Source organism: Pseudophryne corroboree, chromosome 7 (genome assembly GCF_028390025.1).
Source record: "Pseudophryne corroboree isolate aPseCor3 chromosome 7, aPseCor3.hap2, whole genome shotgun sequence".
Classification (NCBI taxonomy): Eukaryota; Metazoa; Chordata; class Amphibia; order Anura; family Myobatrachidae; genus Pseudophryne; species Pseudophryne corroboree.
In genome coordinates this window covers 2,878,739-2,892,858 of record NC_086450.1, presented here as the reverse complement: position 1 = coordinate 2,892,858, position 14,120 = coordinate 2,878,739, and the positions used below count along the sequence as shown (strand labels likewise).

Below are 14,120 nucleotides of genomic sequence, written 5' to 3'. Positions count from 1 at the left end.
ACCACTGCTACACACTATTACACTACTACACACTATTACCACTACTACACACTATTACCACTGCTACACGCTATTACCACTGCTACACGCTATTACCACTGCTACACACTATTACACTACTACACACTATTACCACTACTACACACTACCACTGCTACACGCTAACACTGCTACACATTATTACCACTACTACACGCTATTACCACTGCTACACACTATTACCACTGATACACGCTATTACCACTGCTACACGCTATTACCACTGCTACACGCTATTACCACTACTACACGCTATTACCACTGCTACACGCTATTACCACTGCTACACACTATTACCACTGCTACACGCTATTACCACTGCTACACGCTATTACCACTGCTACACGCTATTACCACTGCTACACGCTATTACCACTGCTACACACTATTACACTACTACACACTATTACCACTACTACACACTACCACTGCTACACGCTAACACTGCTACACATTATTACCACTGCTACACGCTATTACCACTGCTACACACTATTACCACTGCTACACGCTATTACCACTGCTACACGCTATTACCACTGATACACGCTATTACCACTGCTAAACGCTACTAACACTGCTACACGCTATTACCACTGCTACACGCTATTACCACTGCTACACACTATTACCACTGCTACACACTATTACCACTGATACACGCTATTACCACTGCTAAACGCTACTAACACTGCTACACGCTATTACCACTGCTACACGCTATTACCACTACTACACGCTATTACCACTACTACACGCTATTACCACTGCTACACACTATTACCACTGCTACACACTATTACCACTGCTACACACTATTACCACTACAACACACTATTACCACTGCTACACACTATTACCACTGCTACACGCTATTACCACTGCTACACACTATTACCACTGCTACACACTATTACCACTACAACACACTATTACCACTGCTACACGCTATTACCACTGCTACACACTATTACCACTGCTACACGCTATTACCACTGCTACACGCTATTACCACTGCTACACATTTTATTACCACTGCTACACACTTTACCACTGCTACAGATTATTACCACTGCTACACACTATTACCACTGCTACACACTATTACCACTGCTACACATTATTACCACTGCTACACGTTATTACCACTGCTACACACTATTACCACTGCTACACGCTATTACCACTGCTACACGCTATTACCACTGCTGCACACTATTACCACTGCTACACATTATTACCACTGCTACACACTGTTACCACTGCTACACACTATTACCACTTCTACACGCTATTACCACTGCTACACGCTATTACCACTGCTACGCGCTATTACCACTGCTACACACTATTACCACTGCTACACACTATTACCACTGCTAAACGCTAACACTGCTACACGCTATTACCACTGCTAAACGCTACTAACACTGCTACACGCTATTACCACTTCAAAACACTGCTACACGCTATTACCACTGCTACACGCTATTACCACTGCCAAACACTGCTACACGCTATTACCACTGCAACAGGCTATTACCACTGCTACACGCTATTACCACTGCCAAACACTGCTACACGCTATTACCACTGTTACACACTTACTACTGCTACACGCTGTTACCACAGCCAAACACTGCTACACACTATTATCACTGCAACAGGCTATTACTACTGCTACACGCTATTACCACTGCTACACGCTATTACCACTACTACACGCTATTACCACTGCTACACGCTATTACCACTTCAAAACACTGCTACACGCTATTACCACTGCTACACGCTATTACCACTGCCAAACACTGCTACACGCTATTACCACTGCAACAGGCTATTACCACTGCTACACGCTATTACCACTGTCAAACACTGCTACACGCTATTACCACTGTTACACACTTACTACTGCTACACGCTGTTACCACAGCCAAACACTGCTACACACTATTATCACTGCAACAGGCTATTACTACTGCTACACGCTATTACCACTGCTACACGCTATTACCACTACTACACGCTATTACCACTGCTACACGCTATTACCACTGCTACACGCTATTACCACTGCTACACGCTATTACCACTGCAACAGGCTATTACCACTGCTACACGCTATTACCACTGCCAAACACTGCTACACGCTATTACCACTGCTACACGCTATTACCACTGCCAAACACTGCTACACGCTATTACCACTGCAACAGGCTATTACCACTGCTACACGCTATTACCACTGCCAAACACTGCTACACGCTATTACCACTGTTACACACTTACTACTGCTACACGCTGTTACCACAGCCAAACACTGCTACACACTATTATCACTGCAACAGGCTATTACTACTGCTACACGCTATTACCACTGCTACACGCTATTACCACTGCTACACGCTATTACCACTACTACACGCTATTACCACTGCTACACGCTATTACCACTGCTACACGCTATTACCACTGCCAAACACTGCTACACGCTATTACCACTGCAACAGGCTATTACCACTGCCAAACACTGCTACACACTATTATCACTGCAACAGGCTATTACTACTACTACACGCTATTACCACTGCTACACGCTATTACCACTGCTACACACTATTACCACTGCTACACACTATTACACTACTACACACTATTACCACTGCTACACACTATTACACTACTACACGCTATTACCACTGCTACACACTATTACCACTGCTACACGCTATTACCACTGCTACACGCTAATACCACTGCTACACACTATTACCACTGCTACACATTATTACCACTGCTACATATTATTACCACTGCTACATGCAGCACAGGTCACACACACATCACAGTTCAAATGCTGGTATAATGCTTGTCTAGTCCCTTTGTGTATTATTGCTCTCTCCATCCGGTCACTCTCAGGCCCCCCACAGGTGCGCAACACGGATGACGCAAGAATTTCTGTGACGCAGCTGATGCCCATAGCGCCCTATCGCCATGTCCGTCTATACCGGATTATCTTGCAGCTGCTGTGCGGGGCCTAGAAATGGAAGATTCCCAATGGAAACGCTGTGCGGGAACAGGAACAGACCCAGGTATAAATGTCACAGCCCTGCCTAGCAATGTCCTGACCACCTACAGAACCCCTGCACCTACCCGCTGACTGTGGGTGACTCTGTCCCCCGGGCTTTCACCCTCAGCCCTAGTTAATCATCGTTATTCAAATGGAACTAGAGTGCTGTTATGGGGCATACAATGAATACCTGCTGCAGAGGGGTCTCTCTATAAGCATTGGGGTCACTTCAGTATGTTGCTATGTTACCCACAAAGTCCTGGCTGCCATCACAGTTCAAATGCTGGTATAATGCTTGTCTAGTCCCTTTGTGTATTACCATGCCTGCAGCATGCGCGGCGAGCCCGCATGGGGATCTTTTGCGCACGCCCCGCTGCCGGCATTCCGGCGGTCGGGATCACAAGCACCGGCGAATCATACTACACCCAGATAGTGGAGTGGGCTTAATATTCATCATTTTCTGCTGGAAGGCTGATATCTCTGGTTCTGGGCATAGTAGAGACAAGCTGCCAGTGTCCACTGAAAGGGGAAAGTCCCAGCTTTTGGAGTATATCAGCCTAGGGCCCTTAGACCCATGGGCCCTTGGGCAACTGCCAATTGAGCCCATATAAATAGACGGCCCTGGCACCAGCGCTTGCTGCCACCTGTAATTCAGCAAATATACATGTAAATAATCACATTGACACTTTAATAGAATTGAGTGTATACTTACCTGGTCCCAATGTCCTGCAGTATTCCAAAGTGTACCTGTTCATACCACAAAACAAAACTGGAGAAGGAGATACTCGGCAGGGAATACATACGTAGTACCGATGGCTGGGATCCCGGCCAACAGTGTGCCGACAGCGGGGCGAGCCCTTGAAAGCCCCTTGCAGGCTCGCTACCCTCGCCACAGGTTTTATTCTCCCTCTATGGGTGTCTACGACACCCATAGAGGGAGGAAAGCGTGTGGTGCCAGGATTCCAGCTGCGGCATTTCACCGCCTGGCGGGACTACGGCGTTGGTTCTGTGACCGCCGGGATACCAACAGGTGGTCTCGTGATCTCCTCCCCTTGTCAGGGGTACTCCAGCGAGTGGACCGAAGCTGGGGAAGACGAGACCTCAGGAGGATGAGAGCGAGGAAGATGGATGTAGTTCCATCTCATGGACCACCACAGTCCCTAGAAGCTTGGGTGGACTCAGATGTCACCAGCAGAGAAGAACTTGGCTGAAGAAGAGCAGTTCCTGGTGTAACAGTGGCAAGAAGCGACGGACTGCTGAAGTCTGGAACTGGGTGAAGTGGAACTGTCCAAGACTGGAGCTGGAATAAGTGAGGCTTGAAAGTAGGAACTGCTGAAGACGGGGACTGGGTAGCAGTACAGAGAACCGATGAAGCCACCAGCGGCACAGGACCACCGGGAAACCCCACCCAGTAGGTGGGTGGTCTGCAGGGAGTGGCACAGGGTCCATGCTCTGGCCTAAGCAGGTCACACACTATACAATTATCTGCCTGGTTGGAATGAAAATCTAGTAATGGTTCAGACAAATGACAATCAACCATTTGCTCCCAAACACTGGAAAAGGACAAAACCTGTCTGTGATTTAACCAATTTGTATAAACAACATTTCTCCATCATCCACCAGGGGACACTGGAGAGCAGTCACAATGGGGATATAGTAGGCAGTAACTGGGAGCTGGCACTTTAAAACTTTAACAATGTGGCTAGCTCCTCCCCTACTATGTCCCCCCTCCAAGCCAGTCTTTATTTTGTGCCCAAGGGAGCTGGTCATTCTTGGGATTGCTCTGAAGATATATTTCTCTGACGTCCTAGTGGATGCTGGGACTCCGTAAGGACCATGGGGAATAGCGGCTCCGCAGGAGACAGGGCACAAGAATAAAAGCTTTAGGATCAGGTGGTGTGCACTGGCTCCTCCCCCTATGACCCTCCTCCAAGCCTCAGTTAGATTTTTGTGCCCGAGCGAGAAGGGTGCAGGCTAGGTGGCTCTCCTGAGCTGCTTAGAATAAAAGTTTATTTTAGGTTTTTTATTTTCAGTGAGTCCTGCTGGCAACAGGCTCACTGCATCGTGGGACTAAGGGGAGAAGAAACGGACTCACCTGCATGCAGAGTGGATCGGGTTTCTTAGGCTACTGGACATTAGCTCCAGAGGGACGATCACAGGTTCAGCCTGGATGGGTCCCGGAGCCGCGCCGCCGGCCCCCTTACAGAGCCAGAAGAGCGAAGAGGTCCGGTGAAATCGGCGGCAGAAGACGATCCTGTCTTCAGACTAAGGTAGCGCACAGCACCGCAGCTGTGCGCCATTGCTCTCAGCACACTTCACACTCCGGTCACTGAGGGTGCAGGGCGCTGGGGGGGAGCGCCCTGAGACGCAATATAACAGATGATACCTTAGGTTGGCAAAAGAATACATCACATATAGCTCTTGGGCTATATGGATGTATTTTAACCCCTGCCATTATTACAGAAAAGAGCGGGAGATAAGGACGTCGTGAAGGGGCGGAGCCTATCTCCTCAGCACACAAGCGCCATTTTCCCTCACAGCTCCGCTGGAAGGACGGCTCCCTGACTCCCCTGCAGACTTGCTACAGAATCAGGGTAAAAAAGAGAGGGGGGGGCACTATTGGCAGCTAAAAACTATACAGCAGCTATAAGGGAATAACACTTATATAAGGTTATCCCTGTATATATATATAGCGCTTGGTGTGTGCTGGCAGACTCTCCCTCTGTCTATCCAAAGGGCTTGTGGGGTCCTGTCCTCTATCAGAGCATTCCCGGTGTGTGTGCTGTGTGTCGGTACGTGTGTGTCGACATGTATGAGGAGGAAAATGATGTGGAGGCGGAGCAATTGCCTGGGTTAGTGATGTCACCCCCTAGGGTGTCGACACCTGACTGGATGATCGTATTAAAAGAATTAAGTGATAATGCCAGCACTTTGCAAAAAACGGTTGATGACATGAGACAGCCGGCAAATCAATTAGTGCCTGTCCAGGCGTCTCAGACACCGTCAGGGGCCCTAAAACGCCCGTTACCTCAGTGGGTCGACACAGACCCAGACACAGATACTGAGTCTAGTGTCGACGGTGAGGAGACAAACGTAATGTCCAGTAGGGCCACACGTTACATGATCACAATGAAGGAGGCATTGAACATTTCTGACACTACAAGTACCACAAAGAAGGGTATTATGTGGGGTGTGAAAAAACTACCAATAGTTTTCCCTGAGTCAGATGAGTTAAATGAGGTGTGTGATAAAGCGTGGGTTTCCCCCGACAAAAAACTGCTAATTTCTAAAAAATTATTGGCACTATATCCTTTCCCGTCAGAGGTTAGGACGCGTTGGGAAACACCCCCTAGGGTGGATAAGGCGCTCACACGTTTATCTAAACAAGTAGCGTTACCGTCTCCTGATACGGCCACCCTCAAGGAACCAGCAGATAGAAGGCTGGAAAATATTCTTAAAAGTATATACACACATACTGGTGTTATACTGCGACCAGCAATCGCTTCAGCCTGGATGTGCAGTGCTGGAGTCGCGTGGTCGGATTCCCTGACTGAAAATATTGATACCCTGGATAGGGACAATATACTGCTAACTATAGAGCATTTGAAGGATGCATTACTATACAGGTTGAGTATCCCATATCCATATATTCCGAAATACGGAATATTCCGAAATACGGACTTTTTTGAGTGAGAGTGAGATAGTGAAACCTTTGTTTTTTGATGGCTCAATGTACACAAACTTTGTTTAATACACAAAGTTATTAAAAATATTGTATTAAATGATCTTCAGGCTGCGTGTATAAGGTGTATATGAAACATAAATGAATTTTATGAATGTACACACACTTTGTTTAATGCACAAAGTTATAAAAAATATTGGCTAAAATTACCTTCAGGCTGTGTGTATAAGGTGTATATGAAACATAAATGCATTCTGTGCTTAGACTTAGGTCCCATCACCATGATATCTCATTATGGTATGCAATTATTCCAAAATACGGAAAAATCCCATATCCAAAATACCTCTGGTCCCAAGCATTTTGGATAAGGGATACTCAACCTGTATATGCGTGATGCACAGAGGGATATCTGCACCCTGGCATCAAGAGTAAGTGCTATGTCCATTTCTGCCAGAAGAGCGTTATGGACGCGACAGTGGTCAGGCGATGCAGATTCAAAACGACATATGGAAGTATTGCCGTATAAAGGGGAGGAGTTATTTGGGGCTGGTCTATCGGACCTGGTGGCCACGGCAACGGCTGGAAAATCCACCTTTTTACCCCAGGTCACTTCACATCAGCAGAAAAAGACACCGTCTTTTCAAACTCAGTCCTTTCGTTCCCATAAGTACAAGCGAGCTAAAGGCCATTCCTTCCTGCCCCGGGGCAGAGGAAGGGGAAAAAGACTGCACCATGCAGCCGCTTCCCAGGAGCAGAAGCCCTCCCCTGCTTCTGCCAAGTCTTCAGCATGACGCTGGGGCTTTACAAGCAGACTCAGACATGGTGGGGGCCCGTCTCAAGAATTTCAACGCGCAGTGGGCTCACTCGCAAGTGGACCCCTGGATTCTACAGGTAGTATCGCAGGGGTACAAACTGGAATTCGAGGCGTTTCCCCCTCGCCGGTTCCTGAAGTCTGCTCTACCAAAGTCTCCCTCCGACAGGGAGGCAGTTTTGGAAGCCATTCACAAGCTGTATTCCCAGCAGGTGATAATCAAGGTACCCCTCCTACAACAGGGAAAGGGGTATTATTCCACGCTGTTTGTGGTACCGAAGCCGGACGGCTCGGTGAGACCAATTTTAAATCTGAAATCCTTGAACACTTACATAAAGAGGTTCAAATTCAAGATGGAATCACTCAGAGCGGTGATAGCAAACCTGGAAGAAGGGGACTATATGGTGTCTCTGGACATCAAGGATGCTTATCTCCACGTCCCAATCTACCCGTCTCACCAAGGGTACCTCAGGTTTGTAGTACAAAACTGTCGTTATCAGTTTCAGACGCTGCCGTTTGGGTTGTCCACGGCACCTCGGGTCTTTACCAAGGTAATGGCCGAAATAATGATTCTTCTTCGAAGAAAAGGCATCTTAATTATCCCTTACTTGGACGATCTCCTAATAAGGGCAAGGTCCAGGGAACAGTTAGAAGTCGGAGTAGCACTATCTCAGGTAGTGTTACGTCAGCACGGGTGGATCCTAAATATTCCAAAATCGCAGCTGATTCCTACGACACGTCTACTGTTCCTAGGAATGATTCTGGACACAGTCCAGAAAAAGGTGTTTCTCCCGGAGGAGAAGGCCAGGGAGTTATCCGAGCTAGTCAGGAACCTCCTAAAACCAGGCCAGGTGTCAGTGCATCAGTGCACGAGGGTCCTGGGAAAAATGGTGGCTTCTTACGAAGCGATTCCATTCGGAAGATTCCATGCAAGAACTTTTCAGTGGGATCTGCTGGACAAATGGTCCGGATCGCATCTTCAGATGCATCAGCGGATAACCCTGTCGCCAAGGACAAGGGTGTCTCTTCTGTGGTGGCTGCAGAGTGCTCATCTACTAGAGGGCCGCAGATTTGGCATTCAGGATTGGATCCTGGTGACCACGGATGCAAGCCTGAGAGGCTGGGGAGCAGTCACACAGGGAAGAAATTTCCAGGGCTTGTGGTCAAGCATGGAAGCATCTCTTCATATAAACATTCTGGAACTAAGGGCCATTTACAATGCCCTAAGTCAAGCGAAACCCCTGCTTCAGGGTCAGGCGGTATTGATCCAATCGGACAACATCACGTCAGTCGTCCACGTAAACAGACAGGGCGGCACGAGAAGCAGGAGGGCAATGGCAGAAGCTGCAAGGATTCTTCGCTGGGCGGAAAATCATGTGATAGCACTGTCAGCAGTGTTCATTCCGGGAGTGGACAACTGGGAAGCAGACTTCCTCAGCAGACACGACCTCCACCCGGGAGAGTGGGGACTTCACCCAGAAGTCTTCCACCTGATAGTAAACCGTTGGGAAGAACCAAAGGTGGACATGATGGCGTCCCGTCTAAACAAAAAACTAGACAGATATTGCGCCAGGTCAAGGGACCCTCAGGCAATAGCGGTGGACGCCCTGGTAACGCCGTGGGTGTACCGGTCAGTGTATGTGTTCCCTCCTCTGCCTCTCATACCAAAGGTACTGAGAATCATAAGAAGGAGAGGAGTAAGAACTATACTCGTGGCTCCGGATTGGCCAAGAAGGACTTGGTACCCGGAACTTCAAGAGATGCTCACGGACGAACCGTGGCCTCTACCTCTGAGAAAGGACCTGCTCCAGCAGGGGCCTTGTCTGTTCCAAGACTTACCGCGGCTGCGTTTGACGGCATGGCGGTTGAACGCCGGATCCTGAGGGAAAAAGGCATTCCAGATGAAGTCATCCCTACCCTGGTCAAGGCCAGGAAGGACGTAACCGCAAAACATTATCACCGCATTTGGCGAAAATATGTTGCGTGGTGTGAGGCCAAGAAGGCCCCTACAGAGGAATTTCAACTGGGTCGTTTCCTCCATTTCCTGCAAACAGGACTATCTATGGGCCTAAAATTAGGGTCCATTAAGGTTCAAATTTCGGCCCTGTCGATTTTCTTCCAGAAAGAACTGGCTTCAATGCCTGAAGTTCAGACATTTGTAAAAGGGGTACTGCATATACAGCCTCCTTTTGTGCCTCCAGTGGCACCTTGGGATCTCAATGTTGTGTTGAGTTTTCTAAAGTCACATTGGTTTGAACCACTCACCACTGTGGACTTCAAATATCTCACATGGAAGGTGACGATGCTGTTAGCCCTGGCTTCAGCCAGGCGTGTGTCAGAATTGGCGGCTTTATCATATAAAAGTCCTTACTTAATTTTTCATTCTGACAGGGCAGAATTGAGGACTCGTCCTCAATTTCTACCTAAGGTGGTTTCTGCATTTCACATGAACCAACCTATTGTGGTACCTGCGGCTACTAGGGACTTGGAGGACTCCAAGTTGCTTGACGTTGTCAGGGCCCTGAAAATATATGTTTCCAGGACGGCTGGAGTCAGAAAATCTGACTCGCTGTTTATCCTGTATGCACCCAACAAGCTGGGTGCTCCTGCTTCTAAGCAGACGATTGCTCGTTGGATTTGTACTGTAGTACAATTCAGCTTGCACATTCTGTGGCGGGCCTGCCACAGCCAAAATTGGTAAAAGCCCATTCCACGAGGAAAGTGGGCTCATCTTGGGCAGCTGCCCGAGGGGTCTCGGCTTTACAACTTTGCCGAGCAGCTACTTGGTCAGGGGCAAACACGTTTGCAAAATTCTACAAATTTGATACCCTGGCTGAGGAGGACCTGGAGTTCTCTCATTCGGTGCTGCAGAGTCATCCGCACTCTCCCGCCCGTTTGGGAGCTTTGGTATAATCCCCATGGTCCTTACGGAGTCCCAGCATCCACTAGGACGTCAGAGAAAATAAGATTTTACTTACCGATAAATCTATTTCTCGTAGTCCGTAGTGGATGCTGGGCGCCCATCCCAAGTGCGGATTGTCTGCAATACTTGTATATAGTTATTGTTACAAAAATTCGGGTTATTATTGTTGTGAGCCATCTTTTCAGAGGCTCCTTTTCGTTTTATCATACTGTTAACTGGGTTCAGATCACAAGTTGTACGGTGTGATTGGTGTGGCTGGTATGAGTCTTACCCGGGATTCAATATCCTTCCTTATTATGTACGCTCGTCCGGGCACAGTATCCTAACTGAGGCTTGGAGGAGGGTCATAGGGGGAGGAGCCAGTGCACACCACCTGATCCTAAAGCTTTTATTCTTGTGCCCTGTCTCCTGCGGAGCCGCTATTCCCCATGGTCCTTACGGAGTCCCAGCATCCACTACGGACTACGAGAAATAGATTTATCGGTAAGTAAAATCTTATTTTTTTTTCTTTCTTTACAGACTGGCTGCTCTGCCTCTGCCAGTCTGCACCGCGGGAGCTGCCGGCGGGGTCCCATCGCAGTTGCGTACGGCTTGGGCTGGTTCCCCGGCTGAAGGAGACACTGGCTCTCCGGAGATGGCCGGACACCGCTGCGTGCGTCGCGTGTCGGGGCCGATCCATCAGCAGAAGATATGGCAGTGATAAGTATATCACCATCCCCCCCCCCCCCCCTCTGATCCGCTCCCCGGCCGCAGCTCACATTGCCGGCGGGGGATGCAGCAGGGCGACACTAGCGCCTTTGCAAGTTTGAATTGGGCGCCATAACGGGGGGGGGGGGGGTCGTGGGGGGGGGAGGGCGGAACCTAATCCCGCTATGGGATCTCAGCTCCCAACAGCCCCGGCGGCTCAGCGCGCTCTGGCGGCCATCTTAGCAACGCTGCAGGGACGTTCAGCCTGGACACAGTGAGCAGTTGCAGTGGGGTATGGTGGGGCACTTATAGTTTATTAACAGTGCCTAATACTGCACAGTACCGTGCAGGGCTCAGTGGTGTGGCTGCACTCCTTTGCTACTTCCCCACCCCCTCTCCTTCTGCGTGTGTGTGTGTGTGTGTGTGTGTGTGTGTGTGTGTGTGTGTGTGTGTGTGTGTGTGTGTGTGTGTGTGTGTGTGTGTGTGTGCGCGTGACAGCAGGTGCTGCCATGGCTGGAAAAGGTTCCAAGGCTGCACAAAATGTTTTTCAATGTCAGAAATGTTCTGCAAAGTTCACTCAGGGTCAGTCTGAGAATTCCCTGTTATGTGAAGATTGTGGGTCGGAGCCATCTGCTCAGCCCTCATCACAGCCGCAGAGCACCCCTGTTTGGACAACACAGCTCACAGAGGTTATGTCTCAGTTAACTAGGGAACTGAGGGCTTCTCGGGAAGATAGAGAGGCAGCCCGATTCCAACAGCTTGTCCCGATGCCTGAGCTGGAACCTGCATGGTCTCAGTCCCTGGCAAAATCAGTTGAAGGGCTCTCTAGGGCGGTGCTCCCTTCCCAGGCCCCATCCTTAACTTCCCCTCCTCAGGTCTCAAAAAAGAGGTTCCTAGCCTCAGTGTTACATGAATCTGACGATGATATGCCTCTATTGGATGAGGCGGTGGTAGATGTACAGGATACTGATGACAATCAGGTGTATGAGGACTCTGGACCTGTGGCTCAAGGTATTGAGGAGCTTATTACATCTATTCGCTCAGTGTTACAGGTAGAGGAGATGGATCAGGATGCCTTACGTCCTTCAAGGTTTGGCACCAACCAGAGACTGCCGGTGACCTTTCCAGTTTCGGAGGAGCTGTATGTGCTCATGACGGCAGCTTGGAAACATCCGGATGCAAAATTTCAGGTATCAAAGAAAATTTTGTCTTCCTATCCTTTTCCCGCAGATAGCAGGAAGTGTTATGAGACCTCTTCGATTGTGGATCCTTCGGTGTCCCGTCTGTCCAAAAAGATGGTTCTGCCGGTTCCTGGAGCGACTTTGCTGAAGGAAGCATCTGATAGGAAGTTGGAAACCACCTTGAAGACTATTTACTCAGCGGCGGGGGGTTTACATCGCCCGGCACAGGTAGGTTGTTGGGTCAACAAGGCTATGGAAGCTTGGGCGGAACAATTGTCCTCAGGACTACGTGACGATTTACCTCTGGATCAGCTGATACCGTTGGCGGAACACATTCGCGAATCAGCCCTTTATCTTTGCGAGGCGTCCAAGGACGTCTGTATCCTCGGAGCCAGGATTTTCGCTTTGGCAATTTCGGCTCGCAGAGCTCTCTGGCTGCGTCAATGGCAGGCGGATGGTGAATCCAAGTGGGCAGCAGAAGCGTTGCCCTTTACGGGAGAGGTCCTGTTCGGTAAGGATCTGGATGCCTGGATTTCTCGGTCCACTGAAGGTAAGTCAACTTATCTTCCCTCTGCTGCTCCAGCCTCTCGGAGGCCTTATAGGGGTCCTTTCTTTCGGTCCTTTCGTGCCCCTTCCAGGTTTCGAGGCCAGGGGCGGAGCTTCCGTCTCCCGTGGCCATAGAGGTAGGGGCAGAGGCAGAGGTTCCACAGCCTCAACCCAGCCAGAAGGTAAGTCCTCCACCAATCCCACCGCATGACTGGCTTCCCTCCCACCTGGGGGATCACAGGGTGGGAGCTCGTCAATGGGATTTCAGGGAAGCCTGGGTACAATCTTGTTCAGATGCATGGGTCAGGGATCTCATCACTTGCGTTCACAAGCTTGATTTTCAAACCCGACCGCCTCAGCGTTTCTACACCACGGGTTTGTCAGTTTCCGACGACAGAAGAGTCGCCTTGCAGGCGGCGGTCCAGAAGCTTCTGTCCGCAAAAGGTACTGATCCCTGTTCCCTCTCATCATAACAGGGCTATTACTCAAGCCTGTTTCTAGTACCAAAGCCGGACGGCTTGGTCAGGCCAATTCTGAACTTGAAGGATCTCAATCCTTTTTTGAGGATATTCAAGTCCCTTCAGTCTGTTATTGCTGGGTTGGAGCAAAATGAGTTTCTGGCGTCCTTGGACATCAAGGATGCATACTTACATGTTCGCATTTGGCCTCCTTATCAGGCTTTACTCCGGTTCGCGATACAGGACGCTCATTTCCAGTTCCATGTCCTTCCGTTTGGTCTCTCGTCTGCTCCCAGGGTGTTCACAAAAGTCATGGCGGTCATAATGGCCCTACTTCGGAGACAGGGTGTGACAATTGTCCCCTATCCGCACGATCTGCTGCTGAAAGCGCACTCTGCAGACCTGTTGCGTCCGAATATCCTGATAACCCAGGACCTTCTGATTCGGCACGGGTGGATCCTGAACTTCCCAAAGTCTCAATTATGCCCCTCACAAAGGTTGCTGTTCTTGGGAATGATACTCGACATGGTCCGTCAGAAGGTTTTTCTTCCTCGGGACAAGATCCTCTCTCTTCAGACGTTGGTGAGGTCGGTACTTCGACACCGTCGGGTATCTGTGCATTCGCCTTCTGGGGAAGATGGTAGCGGCGTTCGAAGCTCTTCCATACGGACAGTTCCACTCTCGACCCTTCCAACTGTGTCTTCTACATCAGTGGTCAGG

The 14,120-nt window shown here is 49.3% G+C and overlaps 2 protein-coding genes across 2 annotated transcripts in view; one reads left to right on the top strand and one right to left on the bottom strand.

Moving 5' to 3' along the window:
• LOC134944063 (caspase-8-like) overlaps nucleotides 1-14,120 on the bottom strand; it is a 314,204-nt gene that overhangs the window by 81,188 nt on the left and 218,896 nt on the right. The window lies entirely within an intron of this gene.
• FLACC1 (flagellum associated containing coiled-coil domains 1) overlaps nucleotides 1-14,120 on the top strand; it is a 120,967-nt gene that overhangs the window by 1,131 nt on the left and 105,716 nt on the right. Inside the window, exon 2 of the mRNA XM_063932242.1 lies at nucleotides 2,962-3,134. Coding sequence (XP_063788312.1) covers nucleotides 3,037-3,134 — 98 coding nt within the window. The 5' untranslated portion in view covers nucleotides 2,962-3,036. The remainder of the gene's footprint in view (nucleotides 1-2,961; nucleotides 3,135-14,120) is intronic.